The sequence below is a fragment of the Sus scrofa genome, chromosome 3 (assembly GCF_054392235.1).
Source record: "Sus scrofa isolate SSC_HxYL_T2T_F1_AM1 chromosome 3, Sscrofa_HxYL_maternal_Yorkshire_Landrace_v2.0, whole genome shotgun sequence".
Lineage (NCBI taxonomy): Eukaryota > Metazoa > Chordata > Mammalia > Artiodactyla > Suidae > Sus > Sus scrofa.
The window spans coordinates 41,791,455-41,809,281 of NC_139385.1; the positions used below are offsets into that span (position 1 = coordinate 41,791,455).

The 17,827-nt window shown below is 45.6% G+C and overlaps 1 protein-coding gene and 1 long non-coding RNA gene across 35 annotated transcripts in view; one reads left to right on the forward strand and one right to left on the reverse strand.

Moving 5' to 3' along the window:
• RBFOX1 (RNA binding fox-1 homolog 1) overlaps positions 1-17,827 on the reverse strand; it is a 2,264,635-nt gene that overhangs the window by 413,765 nt on the left and 1,833,043 nt on the right. For 3 of the 34 annotated variants that reach the window (XM_085017641.1, XM_021088070.2, XM_085017649.1), the window contains exon 1: positions 3,497-3,764. The exons of 27 other annotated variants lie outside the window; for them this stretch is intronic. In XM_085017641.1, the coding sequence (XP_084873767.1) occupies positions 3,497-3,640 (144 nt within the window). In that variant the 5' untranslated portion in view covers positions 3,641-3,764. Of the gene's footprint in view, positions 1-3,417; positions 3,765-4,340; positions 4,730-17,827 lie in introns of those variants that run through there. 4 more of the 34 variants (XM_085017657.1, XM_085017659.1, XM_085017638.1 and 1 more) reach the window with 4 other exon arrangements.
• On the forward strand, positions 3,010-9,522 carry LOC146404558 (uncharacterized). Its single transcript, XR_014840857.1, has 2 exons — positions 3,010-3,501; positions 5,287-9,522. It is a non-coding gene; the product is annotated as an uncharacterized LOC146404558 (long non-coding RNA).

Genomic DNA, 17,827 nt, shown 5'->3' on the forward strand with positions numbered 1-17,827 from the left:
GAATTTGTATTCAGAATTTTCACGCCAAGTAAGACTGTTTAAATAGGTGCCCCCTTTGGAACCCTGGGCAGGTTCTGGATTGGAGAGGTGGAAGTTTGAAGTCCCCCTGGGAGAAGATTTGCCACCCAAGAAGATACCAAATAAAGCCACTGCTGTATATCGAGAACGGAGGCTGAAGCAGGAACTTTCCCTGGATGGCACGATTAAAGACAGCTGCTCTGATGTCTGCCTGTCTGTCTCTTCCATCTGAAAATGCTCTACAAGCACAAGATACATGCTCTACCCTAGAGGTATACAGATGTGGGTGTGTATGCATCTGATGACACCACTGGCTTAGACATCTCAAAGCTAAGAGGGAGGTTGGAGACTATCCCATCGTCTAGTTCCAAACTGTAGTCACATCTCTGACGTTAAAAGAGAGAAGGAAAGAGGAAAAAGGAAACAGTAACTGTAGGAAAATACCTATCAGAAGTGGTGTCGCTGGGAAATAGGAATAAGCGCAATGGAATAAGTCAAATAATTTAAACACTAAAGCCGCCTCTTTTTTTGACCTAAATAAAGAAGTTTTCTATGGCCAGAGGATAACGCTGTTTTCACTTGGTCATTCAGGGTAGATGCAATGATGAGGTATCCCAGCTGATTTGTGCTTTTATGAGTTGTCTCGGGGGAAATACGGGAGGGTTTAGGAAGAGAGGTGAGATGTCAAGGCAGAGGCAAAGAAAGCAAATGATGAAGTAATTTTCCTTCGATATCAGATGAGGAAGAAGCATCAGATGAGACTTCATTCCAGGAAAATATATTTCAGAGAAGACTCCATGGCCCCTAATCGGAGTTTGGGAATTTATACAACAGAATGATAAAGCCTCCAACTTCAGATAGTTGTGCTTTAATTATTCTCTTATGTAACTGGCGATCGGAAGGACCAAGATGCCTGAAATATGTTTATTTCGAAATAAGAAAAAAAGAAAATGTTTCTGACAAAGGTGTCATTAATCATAGATATTGCCTGATCCAGTCACTTGATCAGCTTACTCAGAGAGTACAGTTTAGCCCTCTGATGATCAAAATTAAATGGAGATACAGTAATAGCTATAGATTAATAGATAGAAAATGGAGCGGCGACATACAGATAGAAGACAGATAGATTGTAGCAATAAGTGGCTTGTAGAGATTGAAGTGAACTATTTCACACCCTTAATCAGCCAATTGTCTGGACTGCTAAATAAAAGCAATGACATGAGATTTCTACACAAACTATCACGCCAGCAATGGCTAGCGGAGATGACCTGATGGTGAGCCTTTAGCCAAGTGAGAAGTATAGCTGAAAAGCCAGATTCTTAATCAACAGGGAAAAATACATGTCTGTCTGGTACTCTACTTTGGACATTTAGTGAAACTCAGAAAAATGCACACACACACACACACACATACACCCGCATTCTGACGTTGTCTCTCAGCATCACCTTATCAACATTTTCACTGAAAGCATTACCATCTGTTTCAAGGGTCGGGGGTACATTTCAAAACCCACCTCCATCTATTGTCAAAAGGAGCAACCAGGCTGATTTAGTCACTTCTAAATATTTGCTATGGCTGCCAACCTTCCCTCTGAGCCTCCTCTTTCCAGAGCAGGAGTGTTTTTCCTCCTGGAAGAGACTGCTTGGCAGATGTTGAAAACCTGTGTGTTCATCCTACATACTTGTCTTTTTCGTGGCAAGAATAACCTCTCTGAAAAGGTACTGTCTTCTTTCTTAAGTTGAGCCCCTCAAAAGCAAACCAATTTAACAACCTAGAAGGAAGAAACATCAATTTATTTTTAAAAGAAGATGGCACAAAGAAACTAGGAGAACACTGAATACCTATAGCATTTTACTTGTTAGGTAAGGCTGCTCAAGTTGATTAATAAATAACATGAAAGCGTTGGATACTGGAGGCAAAGATCAACTCATATTAATAATTTGATTAAATTCAACTGAGGCTTAGCATCTGTAGAAAAGCTCATTAGAATACTCTTCTGGTGGGTCACTGGTATAAAACAGGCACACAACACACACACACACACACACACAGAGGCACTCATACTCACAGCAAAGGCACAGATATGGTAGAAGCAGATGAATCATATCATATGTTACCAATAGCCTCTTGGGAAATGTTTCCTGGCACACTTTACTTAATGACAAATGGAATAAAACAATATTTAAAAGGATAAACCAGTTTGTTCTGAAGATATTAAAACCACGAGGAAAAAAAAAAAAAGGGCTGTTCTCAAAAAGACTTGAAACAGAAAATCCGCCTAAGAAATGTTTTCTGGAGGCAACCAACTTGATAACAAATTACCCAAATGTTCAAAACAGAATCTTGACATTTTATGAATACAGCGATTCCTATCACACAGATGGAAGTTGAGGGTCTTGGAAAAAGGAGGCCCCTAGCAACACTTGCAACGGAAGTTTTGTCAACCACATCCACCCTTGGTTAACACATGGTACTCTTCTAGGGAGTCAATGGAAAAACAGAGAAAAAGACTACAGTCACGTTAACTCTTCCTAGAGCAGGATGGCGATCCCGGGAAGGGAAAAAGATTGCCACTTGCAGGTCAAAATCCTTCAAACTCTCTCAGTTCACATCCACTACCCCTGCCTCATGAGACAGAGCTAAGCTTATCATCCCACAAGGCAATGGTGAGCTGTTTTCCAAGCCTAGGAACCAACTTAGGCAGTACCCTCCCTAATAAAGAAGGAAAAAGAGACAGAAGGTCCGAGGGAAACACCCAGAGAATGACAAGAGATAAACACAAAGAAAGATTCTGAAATATACACAGAATGGAAAATAAAATACAGAATCCCTCAACAAGACCATTAAGGGAGAATGGAGGAGAGAGAGAGAGAGAGAGAGAAAAAAAAAAAAGGCTCTATACATGCCAACAAAGACAGCATCCTAAACCACTCGCCTTCATCACAGCATTGCCAGTGAGTTTACAGGCAGATTCTGGGGCTGACACGCTCCAGAAACCCAAAGCCTTCATCCCAAACGAACTGAATATAGCACAACCCAGACAAAGTTAAAACAAAAATACTCCCCCCATACACGCACATATATATGTTTTTGCACTCCCTATGAAAGCACTGAAATCAAACTCCAGGCACCCAAATGCCTTCGCAAAGATCCAAACTCTTAGCATCAAAGAGGTCTTAGACTCAGATCGACACCGGACGCAAAGATGCGAGTAAGGAAAATGCAGTTTGCAATTTTAAACTGCCGGTACCCAGGCTTGGGAATCAGACGTTCAAAGTATCCAGGGAGGTGCAAAACCCGCTGGGCGCGAGGTGTCCAGGATCCACAGGGAACTAGGGGCTCCGATCCACCCCTCCCGTCCAAAAGCAGGATCCCCCTCCCGGAACCCATCCAAGGTACCAAAGCGCATCCCAGCGACGCGGGTACCGAGTCCGCCGAGCCCCAGGAAGCAGCCACCGAGGGAAGACGCGCGCCTTACCTGCTGTAAGTACATAAAAGTCAAGGCACACGAGAGCTGGGGACACATGCCCACGTTGGGGAGCGCCACGCAGGTGGCCCCCGTCAGAGGATGCTGCATCGTGTCTCTCTGGCGCCCGCCGAGCACGAGTGGAGACGCTCGCATGCAATCACGCCGTTCCTTGCCTGGTCGCTACAATTTTTTTTTTTTTTTAATTTTGCTGATTATCTAAGTCAAAGCCCGGTGGCTGTCTCCCTCCTCCCTCTCTCCCTCTCTCTCCCTCTCTCTCTCTCTCTCTCTCTCCCTTCCCCCCGCTGCACCCCGCGCGTCCGTCCCTCCTCCGTAGCTTCCCTTCCCTTTGGCTGTGCTAGATCGCCTCGTTCATCTGCCTCCAACTAAGACACTTGAGAGGGCCGGGAAACTATTTCGTTCCTTTCCTGGCTGTATCGGGGGTTTTTTTGGAGGGGGGGGAGGTTGTTGGGCCTGCTTTTCGATGTCCCTCAAAGTGGAGGGTATCCCCCGCCCCCCGCCCCCACGTAGATGACAAAACAAGCAGAGGCAACTTCTATGAAAGGTAGAGAGGGCGGACGCCCGCCAGTAGATGCTGAGTAGTGGTGGGGGAGGGGGAAATCAAGCTTCGGGCGAGAGGGGGAGACAGGAGGGGGGAGGGAGGGAGAGAGAGAGAGAGAAAGAGAGAGTGAGAGGGCGAGGGAGAGAGAGATTTAGACTCACACCGAGGCTCACTCCAGTTGGTGCTGATGCTCCTGCCTCCTCATTTGAAATCAAATGGGTCCAGGGGCAGATTGTTGTGGTTTTTTTTTTTCCCCTCCTCTTTGCCTTTTTTTTTTTTTTTTTAAAGACTCACCAAAATTCAGATTGTGTCTGCTCAAAATCTCTCCGCGGGGCGGGCGAAGAAGCTAGCGAGCGCCCCACATCGCCAGCATGCAGGCGAGCTGGACAATTAATGCGATTGCCCTGCCGGGACCCAGAGTCTTACATTTGGGTGGCGGGGCGGCGTGTTCGCCCTGCTCGTTGGCAAATAAACACAGACATGGGATTCTCCCTCGTAAGATGACTGAGACGAGGAGGACGCCAGGGGCTGGGGACAGGGGGAGCTGGGGCTGCAGCGGTGGGGTGGGGCGAGGCAGGACGGTTTCTGGGGACCCCCACATCCCCGGCAGGGCAGCGGAGGCGGCAATGTACCCCCAGGCGTTTGGGGCTCAGCTTTCGCTCTGCGCCTTGCCTTGGCTGGGCAGGCAGCGGCGAGCAGGGCAACCAGCCCGAGCCTCTGAATGGGAGAAACCGCCCTGGCCGGAGCTGGCGTGGAAATCAAGCCTGTTGGACTAACATGCCAGCCCTGGGTGAATTCAAGGGGGCTTCTCCCTGCTGAGAACCCCAGCTCTTCTCGAATGATAAAAGCACAGGGTGGGGAAGTACGGATCTGAAAAGGGATTACTCCGTGGGCAAATTACCATGGTTTATTTATTTTATTTTATTTTTTTCCAGCCCGGCCAGCCCTCCTAGGCCACATTAGCATTCCACACTTGCAAAGGGGTCTCCCCTCCTCCCCTTTATTTTATGAAGTAATAATTATTCATTAGTAGATTTCGTTAGTCTTTATGCAATAAAATAGGATGTGATCTGCAAATCAAAAGAAAATATTAAGACTCTAAGGAGTCCTTGGTCCTCACAGAGGAAAAAAAAAAAAAAAAGCACATTCTTGGCAGCAGTAAAATCATGATTAGGAATAGTAGCCATATTTTGTGATAGAAATTTTGTCCCAGTGATTGGATTTTCTTTTTCCTTTTCAGGGCAAGAGGCTGTGTCAACAGGGTCTGTTTTGACTGTTGGGTTTCCTGCAAGAACCCTTGTGTGTTTGTGTTGGGGGGGAGAGGGCTTGCCACCTCCCAGAAGGACAGAACCCCCTCAGGAAGGAGCATTTAGCACAGGACTGAGGACTGGCCACCAGCAGCACCCCCACTGACCCTTCTGAGAGGCTTCTGGGGGCACTCAGCTAAATGACAGTTTCTGAACTGAACCATGAGCTCAGGAGGCACAACTCACTTTGCAGGCTAATCAAAATGCTTTCTGAAGAAAAGGAAATTAATGATTCCACAGCTCCATTTTTTGTTGTTGTTGTTCTGTTTTGAGACGCCATCAATAACTATAAAGTCTTCACTCTGCCAAATACTAGGCCCCAACCAGGCTGTTTCTTTCTACTCCTCACCTTGCAAAACCGGTTTCTCCAACACCCTGGGACTCACACTTCCCTTCAATTTAGAGGCAAGCGACACCTTAGGCTGTTAACCCCCCAGGCGGAAGTTGATCCGGAGGATTAGGGGAAGGACAGGGGTATTTCACACTGCTTTTGGGGGGGTGGGGGTGGCCATAGTTATTTGAAAAATCCTTGTTATATGTTGTCTCACACTCATCAGACAAGGTCTGATTTACACATAAACTCTTTCTCTTGTTCTCTTTCTTCTTTCTACTTTCTGCCATATATATATGTATATACACATACATATGCACACACACACATATATTTAAATTTTGCAATTCAAAATCAAAGGTAAAACAATCCCACAAAACAAATATGGAATAAAAGGTCAAAGATTTTGCCTTTCCACTCCTTCCTTTCTCCTTTCCGTCCTCTCCTTTTGCCTCAAGCAATTTGCTGTACTGACAGGGGTTCGCCCTGCTTTCCTTCATTCCTTTTTTCTTTCCCTCACTGGCTTTGGAAAAGCCTGCAAATGTCCCATGAAGAGGACAGAATTTTTCCCTTCAGCTCATTTTCATAAGAAACACGATAAATAATACATGGCACTTTAATAAGACCTTATCTGAATGGTTTAATGAAAAACAAATACATTATGTAAGGAACCAATAACTGCTCTCGGCTGTACTGAGCCAACACTGATTTTCTGGTCCGTTTTCTCCCCAAAGTTGAAAACTCTCCGTGGTGATTGGATTCCTACAGACCTATTTTACAAAAATGACTCTCACTTCCCCTTCAACTTGGGTCTCCCCGAGTCAGGGGAACTGAAAGTCTGCAAAGGGAAATGGGGGAATACAAACCTTCTAAATGCATCTCAGAATGATTTGGGGCCAGGCTGTATTCTGTGGAAACCCAGTTGGAATGTTCCTGTGCAAGTGTGTGCAAACTGACTCATGCAAATATGGTTATGCACACTGATTGGGGCACAGCCCATCAACAAGGCGTAAAGGATGGGGCAGGAAAGATTTGGCAGTGGCTGGTATCAGCACGCTGTTCTTCAGAAACCCAGCATCGGCTGACCCCAAATGAAATGGAAACGCCCTCGCTGCAACTATTGCTCAATGACAAAACTCTGCTAGCCTTTTAAAGCAGTGGCTGGGGATGCTGAATTTGAATTCCATATTGACAGAGACCCAGAAAGAGCCACATCAATGCTGCTAGCTCCCAAAAGATTCTTCTACATCAGTAAGTGGGAAAAGTAGGGGAAAAATAGTCCTTTCTACAAAGAATCCCTGGATACTCAGTATCATTTGGGTGTGTATACTGCATGTGTGTTACCCTCCTGCTTTTCTGCTCCAAGGAGCCTTCGCTGACTGCTTCTCTATACCCTGTAGGAAGCAGAGAGCCTGCTGGAAAACCAACAAGGAACAAGGTCATCTTCCAACAAAACTTCCTCGGGCAGAAGGCAACTGCTCCAGTTTTAATCTGACCCACTCAACTATTCCAAAGAATAAAGGAATTTTTTTCTTTTCCTTCTTTCATAATTCCTTCTTATAACTTCCTCAGGCTGGCAGAGAGGCAGGCATTTAGCTTAAGGAAGACATTCTTTGGGAGTTGCCGTGCCTCAGAGCAAGAAAAACTCCAGACGGATGTAAGGACTTTTCGATCTTACATGCAATTATCCATACTGGGGTCGGCTCCATGACAGCATCAGAAAGTGGCTGAGATGCATTTTACTCCCACCTCCAAATTCCGACATGGGCAATGGCATATTCTCAAACTTCAGGAAAGTGACGATGAAAGTCTCTGTAGGAAACCATTATTTATTATCGCTATCGCAAGCACTTTGCATCACTTACTTGTTCAAACATTTGAACAGCATTTAGTGAGTGTTGGTTACATTTAAGGCACTGCTCTGGTCCCTAAGGCAATATCAGTGGGAGAAGGCAAAGATCCCTGACATCAGTTGGTTTACATACTGGTGGAGTGTCGTTAAACAAAGAACACAGATAAGAAATAACTTGCACAGAATTTAGAAGGTGGTGAATGCTGTGCAAAAATAAATAAACAAATAAAAATAAAAGAACAGGATCAGGGAATGAGGGGCACCAAAGATAAGGAAGCTTTCAGGAAACACTGTATGAAAGTGCATTTGCTCTGCAAATGCAGCTTCAGCTTCTAGAAAAGCCTCCTTGCATCCTCAACCCTTCCAACCCCACTGCCAAGCCCCAGATGTGCCTAATACATTACACTGTGGGTCAGTCTCCCCGGAGGGTGATCGGAAAGTTTGGCACTATCGACAACTGAAAATGGGAAAGAGTCTTACCTGCAGTGCTGTCTACTTGAAGTGCAGCATTTAAGCCAGTGTCTGAAGTATTGGAGGTACTCAGAAAATCCTGCATTAGTGGATGGTTGTATGGATGGATGGATGGATGGATGGATGGATGGGTAAAGAGGTAGATGGATGGATAAATGAGTTAATACAACAGCAAGTTGGAGCAAATGACCTCTCACTGTCTCTTTCTGCTCAAAGAATCCACAGATTCTGAGTTTGATTTATTTTTTAGTTCTCTGTGTATTAAGCTGGCTTCTTGGCCTCTAGGATGAGGTCTCAGCCACAGCTGTCCCTCTGAACTACCCTGGAGAAACCCTATTTCGCAGACAGTTCTTTTGGCAAAGACATCCCCACCCCATTGCACAGAGCTGGAGGGCCAGCTGAGGGCTTGGCAGTGCTCAGACGATGAACGCAACGTTCTTTCAGAGCAAAGGGCTGTGTCTCAGGCAGAACTGAATCCAGCCATTTGGTGACAATTGCTTCACATGTCATGATGGGATTGAGGCTGGAGATCAGAGTCTACTTCTGAGTCAAGGACTCTCCAACACCACTAGATTTCTAGCCCAAGTATGTGGTGTCAGAGAATCCAAACCTAAAAGAATAGCCGCACAGGTACAAGGGTGCTCAGTTCATAACCTGCTCCACCCTCAAAGCTCTTTTCAAAATTATATTGGTCGTTTAAAAGAGTGGACAACAATCCTTTGCCCATAAGACGGACATCAATTAATAAATAAAGTCAGCTCATTAAATAAATAAGATGCCTCCCAATACGACTTCAACTTGAGGTGGCTGTGGAGAGACGGAGAGTCTCAAAACCAGACAGTGAGATTTAAAATTGGTACAGTTCCAGAGGTGACAGTGTGGCAGTCACTTTCAACCTTTGAAATACGCTTATCTTTCAACCTAATTATCCAAGTTCTAGGTATCCTGCTGACATCCTTGAGATGGGCCCAGGAAAACATGCAGTGGGATATTTCTGCCGGCATGGCTTGTAAAAGCAAATGAGCAGAAGCAAGAGAAGCACAGCACAGTAGAGTGTGACTTGTACCTTCTATGCAGCTGGGAAAAAGAATGAGGGCTATCTAGGCACCTTTCCTTGGAAAGATCTCCAGGAAAAATCTTTAAGGAGTTCCAGGACATCTAGAATCAATTTCCTATGTGAAAACCAAACCAAACCAACCAAACAGCAACACAACCCCTGCCATCTCTTTGTGTGTGTATGTGTTCGTGTGTGCACATGCATGTGCTCCCACAGACATACACATAGGCATGTGTGGATGTCTAAAAACATGTAACATGTACATACGTGCGTGAATTGCGTAGCAAAGACCTGAAAAGATCCAAGTCAATGGGTAAATTTGCTTACATCTAGAGGAACGAGGCAGAAAAGGGAGGTGGAGGGGACTTTCCATGTTTACTCTCTCTATGTGTGTTGTTGGAATTTTCACAAGGATGGATTTGTACGTGGCTTTTATAATAAAAGACAAAATTCTCCTGCTACTACCTCTATTTCCTTGGTGGTTACGATGAGGAGCTTGGTGTATATGTTCCTATGGAATGCTCTTCTAAACGATGGTCCATTTACCTGACTCATCCAATGAAGACCTTCCTAAGCCCACTACTGGATTTGAATATTCTAGGCATTTAACAACCACAACAGAAACGAGAAGCCCATCCAGGAGTACAGCAACTTAGAACCTCACCTGTTTATAATGTAACATCTTAGAAACACGGTTTCCAGCTTACCTGGGCAGAAATAAAAACAAAAGTGCCAGCCCCACCACTAGCTCGGGTGCTAAGGCTGCTGAGAAACAGACCAGCAGGAAAGGCATCTGAGGATGTTTCCGTAGAAAATAAGGGATAGAATTTGTCTGCAATCTTAGGAGTGTCTGCTTCTCAATCCGCTACTTCACAAATGCGGTGGTTTGTCTTTGTCCCTGGCCTGGCATACAGATCAGGGCGAGGCAGAGAATGAGTTTCTAGTTTCTGTGCCTGCTCGAACATTTCTTCCCTGCAGGCAAGCCTGATGCCCCGGGGTTTTCAGACACAGTCAATCTCTTCCTTTTACCTTCACCCCTCCCGTTGTAACTGCCTCATTGCCTACAAGCTATGACCCCACAGAGGGCAAGACTGGAGCAGTGGATAAGCCTTCCTCATTGTGTTGCTTTGCTGTGTGCCAGTCAGGAGAGCTTCCTCATCTGCCTCTATACCTATATGTGTTGGTTAAGACAGAGGGTGGGGACGGTGACTAGGGACATAGGTGTAGAGAGAAGAGAGGGGTCTCCTTGACTCCTGCATTCATGCAGGGGGAAGAGCAGAACTGCCTCATATGGGTCCCAGGCAACACCCAAAATGCCCATGGATTTCAGCCTGCCCCCCTCAACTCCCGCCACAAGAAAGGCCCAAACAGTCCCAAGAATCCGAAATTGGCTGCACGGTCTGCATCCCTGGCTGGGGGAAGGCTAGGGAGATCATTGCTGCAAAAGCACCATGGTGCAGACGGTGGAGGTAGTAGTCCAGCTCCCAGAAACACACGACCTGGGTTTATATCCAAGATTTGCTACTTGTAAGTTCTGTGACCGAGGGTATGTAAATTAACCACTCTGAGCCTCAGTTCTTTTATCTGTAAAAGGGGGCTAAGAATAGCCCCCTCACAGAACTGAAATGATTCTCAGACCTTTTTTTCTCCCTAATTCATGTAATCATTTTTACCATAATAAAAGCTTGAAAACAATGGGAGGGTAGCATGAAATTAATGCTTAAATTTTTGGGGGACCAAGTTAGTATATTCACACACAGAAACACATACAAACACACACACAAATTCATACATGTCACCTGCTGTCATCATCATCTGATAAAGGAAAGGGTATTTTGTACCAAAAAGTAAGACGGACATAATCTCCAAATTCAGCACAGTCCTTCAAATTGATTAAATTTAGGTCTATTAAAATTTTCACTAAACTGCCCTTAATTTTCTCATTTAGCTGCAGTCTGTTGAAAATGTCATTATGGGATCAGAGCAATCGGTGGATCGCATTGGGGAACCACTGAGATAATGAGTGTGAAGAGCTTCTTCGCACGGGCACTGGCACACCAAGAAGCAACAATCCATGTTAACTATGGGGAGGATGCTTGGAAATGAACAGTGACACTCATTAGGCCTGGTAACTAACCTCTTCACCCCCGCAGGCTCGCTGCAAGAGAGCAAACCAAACACCGTTCTCATTTCTGAGCTTCCCGAACCACGGTGCAGTGTGCCTTTCACATGGGAGAAGCTTAACAAAGGGCAGATGAATTGAATCTGTTGGATCCCCAGCGTCTATTCACTTTCCTCAATGACGCAGTGGTTGCTGCCCTGCTCATTCGAGGCCACTTGAAACGACGGCTGTGGTGGAGGATTCGGGGGCATGCAGGATACTGTAGAATGAGGAATATGTCTTTTGGAGTCTCCCTGCTTGCATGTGAGGTTCCTGTTCTGTCTCATACTTCTACGGCTGCTAGGAGATGTGTATGGAGTTCAGAGCCCTTAGTCCCTTTCCTTCAAAGAGGGAATGACGATAACTTTGCCGTCCTAAATAAACTGTTAAAAGACCAATTAACACCACACCTGTAAGTTCTGAGATTGGTGCCTGCCATCTAATAAACACTCAATACAGATTAGTGATGATGGTGATGGATTATTTTTATACTCAGTCCCTTAACAGTTGCTGAAAAAGACATTCCTTTCTTTTTTCTTTTATCCTAAAAATTACACAAACAAACCCACAAAATCAATACGTATATGGAACAGCGAACTCCAAGGGCCATTTCTTCTTGAGATTTTTTTTTCAAGTGACATGGCATTAATATGAAAATCTGTAGACATCACCTTTCTTTCCTAGTCTTCTGAGGACACACCTTTTATTTAACCTTGCCAATGAATCAAATGAACACAAACATTCACGTTAGCCCTGTCAACGAAATTCTTCAGTAGCGAGACCTCACAAAATATCAGGTCAATCTTTGAGTGCTTTACTTTTGGGAGACTGACTCGGATACTGCTTCTGGCCAGTGCGTGTGTGTTGCACACATCTATTATACATATACATACATACATGCAAATATCCTCACAAAACTCTGTAAGGTAGATTCTTATAGATCCCCATTTTAGAAGAAGAAAGTGCAAGTGCAAGAAGGATACCTCCCATTCTGCTAATAAAAGGATGGGGGCAGTGTTTTCACTAAGGTCTGTTGAACAAAAAAGTCAGGAAGTATTCTTTCCATCACTGTGCTATGCCAGGAGCAGCAGAGATGCTTACAGCATCATCATCATCTTCTTCATCATCAACACCACCATCCTCGTCATCTTTGTCATCATTGATCATTGCTTGTAATATCTACACCTGGCAAGCACTTAGCCGAAGCATTCTTCTTTGTCAAGTCAGCCGCAAGATTTCCTCTTCCAGGGCTTTATCACCAACCTCAGCTACCTAGTTTTCTAGCATAAAAATTTCCTAGCTTTCTAGTCCCTGCTTACTTGCAAGCGTAAGTTGCACCACCCACAAGCTACCTGAAGCTCTTCCAAAGACCCTGGCCCCGACTCTCATTTGCCCGCACCTCCCTACCACCACCCCAGGCGAAGGTGGCAAGTCGTACAGACAGAGTTCTATAAGAGAAGTCAACTGACACTGGGTCAGGAGAGACCCAAGACATGCCAGACTGAGCCCCACGTTAAAGAAAAAAAAATACCCAGAGCAAGCAAATACCTTAATGGCCCATAGGAGCTTTCCTAAAGCAATTGGTTCCAGGATGTGATGCCAAGTAAGAGCACAGTGTTTGGCACTAGAGAGGGTGGGAATCTGTTTCCAATGCACAGGACAGAATGTAAGAGCGTGGGACAAGAGACAGTGGGTGGCAGAGATAAAAACAGCTAAGTGGTGATTTCTCCTAATGAACAAGTGGGTGGAGAGGTCTACTTTGGGAAGCCTCCACACCCCACCCACTCTCGGTATTGCGACTTTCTGGATGGAACTTCGAGCAAAACTGAAGGCAAAACAAAGCCTGCAGAAGATTCTATTTTTTCCTCTGCAATAAGCTTGGCTGCAGGGTTCTTTGACCCCACAAACGCTCAGATATATTTCTCTTTATGTAACAGCATCTCCTACTAGAAACGACTTGCCCTCAAGCATCTCCTACCAGAAACGACTTTGCCTCTAACATCCCAAGTTCTGGAATAATCCCTTTTGACCTTAATCAGCCCAAAGTCCTATGTTGGCATGAGGGCGAGAGCTGCCACAGGGATGCTTGGTCACTGGCAATATTGGCACACCTTCAAAGGCTGGTGATTTTTGGTGGTGAGCTAGGAAGGATATAAGGATTCAAAACAAAACTAGGTTAGTCTGCAAAAATTAGAAGGTCACATTGCAAGTGGACCAGCTATGGGGTGGAAAACCTTCTGGGTTCTCATGCGGTCCCTTTGAAAGAGACAGATATACACCCTCTCGAAATCCAAGTCTTAGTCCCCAAATTGCAATCCCTAATTATGGGCACCTCACACTCTTACAACCTCATCTGACCTGTGAGCTCAGGTTTTCTATGCCTTGTCTCTGGGCTCCATTACAACTGCCCACAATGAAGGTCAGCCCCTCCCATATTCCACAATACTACAGTCGCACAAGGCACGTTTGAGCTTAGTAGACGGACGGTTGTGGATGGGTAAGGAAGAGAAAGAATAGAGAAGTGATATATTCATCTCAGAAATGTGGTTCCAGAAGAATCTGTGTGTGTCACATCCTTGCAAATGACATTTGGCTATTCTACCACCACTGACTATGACTAGACTCTCTTGGCACCAGACTTTCTCTGCCATACTTGTATTTCCTCTTTCCCTTCCCTCCAGGAGGCCAAGAGCAAAGTGTCATCCCCGACCCCCACCCCGTTTTTGTGCTAAGTTTCTTTCTCCTTGAAATGTTGATATCAGCTGATCCTGGGCATCTGGGGAATAGATTTCTCACCCATGTTTGCATCAAGCTGTTTCCCCAGACCCAACAGTGCTCTCTAGAGGAAGATCTCCTGTGCCCACTGTTCAAAGGAAAGCATCGCCTTTACCTGGCTTCAGACTGAATACGGTGACACACTTTCAGCCCAATGGCATGGGAGAGAAAACTACATAGTTCCCCAGCTGGACCTTCTCGCACCGGTGTGTGACAGAGCTCTGGCATGCTCCTTAAACGTGAGACCTCTCTGAGCTTCACCTTGTGCTTTGTTAATTCTCTGAACTCTTGTATCCCAGTTGCCATCACCCTTTGTGATCTACTTACTACGATGTGCTTTGCACTTGGGGGAAGGGTTTGCAGCCATGGTTGGAAGCCACCACATCACATTCTTTACAGAATAGCGTCACCTCACAGCCCTCAGGACTAATCTTGTACTTCCAACAGCCCCTGCATGTCCCTGTATGAACTCCTATCCTAACTGCCGTTTTGACATCCCTCCAAACAAGATTTTTGCACATCCTGCTCTTCCTCCGTGGACTTGCCTTTTTCATTGAGGCCCCTCTCTTCCACTGGCAACCTTCACGTGTGCCGTTCAACCCTGGCTTGGCTGTTCTGAATAGTCAGTTGGTTGCCACATCACATTGTTCTTAGCTCCACCTTCTCCGACTGACTCTGAAGTTTCTCTCGATGTGTTCATGGCTGCTATCCCAATGCATCTCATTATTTTCCGGAGCCTAGGCTACAACCGAAACAAATAAACAAAACAAAAAGCTATGCTTTCCTAACTGGTTCCTTTGCCCTGTCTTGGTTCTTCCCAATTCACACTCTACACGGATTCCTCAGGGGCATTTTAAACACACACAAACAGATATCCATCTTCTGCTCAAAAGACATCACCGACCCCACCTGGGGCTGTGCACCTGATAGTAAATGCTTTAATGTGGTCCTGTACCTCTTATCTTGCAATATAACTGGAACTTCCTTTAACGCACTCCTCTTTCCTCCAGATTCTGGTCACCTCCTACCTCGTCTCATAATTGCCTGTGCCCGGTGTGTATTAATACCTCTCCAGATATATGTTCTTTGGTGGAAACTGCTTTAATGATACAAGCGTAGAAATCCCAGACTACGCAGGGTGTAATTACATAAATAATCCTGGAATGAAACATGCATCTTTGCATGTTCTGCAATGTCGAGCTGGAGAGGAGGATGAAAGCACCTGGGTGTGTTTCACTTTGTTCTTCACAGGGGCAGGGCTGGGTACATACTGAGAGCGCTGCTGCCCACAAGGATGCCGAAACCCAGAGGGGGTTATGGAAGCACCCTGCATGGAAATGGGGCAGCCCGTGTGGAAGCAGGTGCATGTCTGTTTACTGTCTATCCCCCGCCTTCCCGTCCTTTGCTCGCTGGCACATACACATCCCACGAGAACCTTTCCTTCCTTCTCCATGTTACATCCTCCATCACCTGAGAACAGCACCTGACCTATTGTAGCAGGGGCTTGTTAAAAAACTCGGCAATGATAGCCCAAGTCCTCCTCCACGTCTGTGCTTCTGAAATCAATCGACTGATTGATTGATAGATCGAGTCACTCATCAGGGACATCGTGAATGTATTCTCTGTGTCCAGCATGGTGCTGACCCTGGAGATAGAGTGATCCACAAAGCAGAAGATGAAATCTCCATTCTAGATGAAACCTGAATATTTTAGGGTCTCCCGTTTTCAAAAATTGCATTTTTGCCACTCTGTCAGCGTGTGACTCTGCATTTTCTCAATATTTGGAAACAAATTAAAATACTGAAGCAAACTGGACTATGAGGCTGATGGAAGAGAGTATCCACACTTCCAGCTTCACATATTGGATGATGTCCTTTCCTCACTGGCTGGCTTTGTAATAAATGTGTCACGTGTGGGGAGTTCCCGTCGTGGCGCAGCGGAGACGAATCCGACTAGGAACCATGAGGTTGCGGGTTCAATCCCCGGCCTCGCTCCGTTGGGTTAAGGATCTGGCGTTGCCGTGAGCTGTGGTGTAGGTCACAGACGCGGCTCGGATCCTGCGTGGCTGTGGCTGTGGCTGTAGCGGAGGCGGGCAGCGGTAGCTCCGATTAGACCCCTAGCCTGGGAATTTCCACCTGCCGCAGGTGCAGCCCTAAAAAGCAAATAAATAAATAAATTAGAAAATAAATACATGTTTCATGTTTGAATTTATAAAAGTTCATCTCAACTCTGCCTCTTTCATCTCTTTTCTAAATGGAGTTTCATGCAGAGTGTATTTTTGTAAAACGGTTTCTTCTAGTGTACATGAATATGTATACAAATACATCTGAGAAGCTCTGGTTTCCTGTGTGACTCTCTCACTCCAGTGTGAAGCTCTGATTATAGGCTTACCCCTCTTATGGAAAAAAAAAAAAGAACCAAAAGGGCATGTTCTGAGGCCACGGAGTTACCTTATACTGCCTTCTTGACAGGGAAAAAGATGAGAATAAGAACTGGAGAGGCAGGTCACCTGGTCCTGATTCTTAGCTCACTTTTGTCCAGCTAGGTAGCTTTGGGGTAGCTTTATTTATACTTTCTGAGTCATGGGGTCTTTACTTATAAATGGAAACTGCATGCGTGTCTCTTTTTCACAATTGGGATACCATGGAATAATATGTGTAAATTGCTTAGGGCAACCCTTGGCACCTAGCAAATGCCCCATGCATCTTAGCACTGTTGCTTCATGATGGCATTGATGGTGATGATGGTAGAGGTACTGGTGATGGTGAAGATGGCAGTGGTGGTAGAGGTGGTGATGGTGATTCAGATGATGGTGAGGATGGCAGAGGTGGTACTGGTGATGGTGAAGATGATGGTGACGGTGGTGGCGGAGATCTGGTTGATAATTGTGGATTTGGGGTTAAGACAATGGGAACTGGCCTCTGGTTGGAAAGACAGCCCCGTTCTCTCTGGTTGGAGAGGAAGAGAGCCATGCTTTTCCTCTTTTCCAGGAGATCCCTTTGCTAGTTCCCCACCCTGCCCTGCTCTCTTAGCTCCAGTGCTTCCAGCTAAGTAAGCAATTGGAACCACTGTTAGCACCTTAACTCCCCCTGCTTTCCCTCCTCATAACTGGGTGAACTCATCTCTAAGGATCCTCTCTTGTACAGTAAGCAGGGACTGACACACTGCTCTTCTGGGTAACTCTGAGGGATGTTAATATTTTATGACCTCTTTCGTCAAACACCAAACTCCAGGGTGCTGATACTTCCTCTAATACTGCTCGGATTCTCAGCAGGCTTCTCTCATCCCTCTCTCCACCTTCCAACCCCCACCTCAGCCATTCCAATATTTACCCCCCCACCCCCGCATAGCCATTGTCCTGTCAAGAGGCACACGATTCCAAGAAATGTCATAAAAAATAATAGCAAAGCTAAGAATTACTGAGCCTTTGCTGTGTGCTGGGTGCTCTGCCAAGTATTTTACATTTGTGACCACAGTTTGTCTTCCCAGAAACCCAACAAGGAAGGTAGCCTGATCCCTCCCATTTCACAGGTGGAGAAACTGAGGGCGAGAGGAGGTAAACGACTTTTCGCTTCACACACGCGGGCCCCAACTGAAGTTGGTGTGATTTCCCTGGCTCTGGTCACCTACTTTATTGCATAATGCATTCCTGAAAATGGATTTTACAGCCAAATGTCTGAAAGTTGCATAGTTGCTATGACTTCTCTGAGAGGTGGTTCTTACCCCATAAATTAAATGGGTTTGCCAAATCCCAAACTATAGTTCAGGCAAATGCTGCCTCCCCCAGGTCCTTGTGGGTCTCCCTGTTGCCACGGAAAGCATGGACC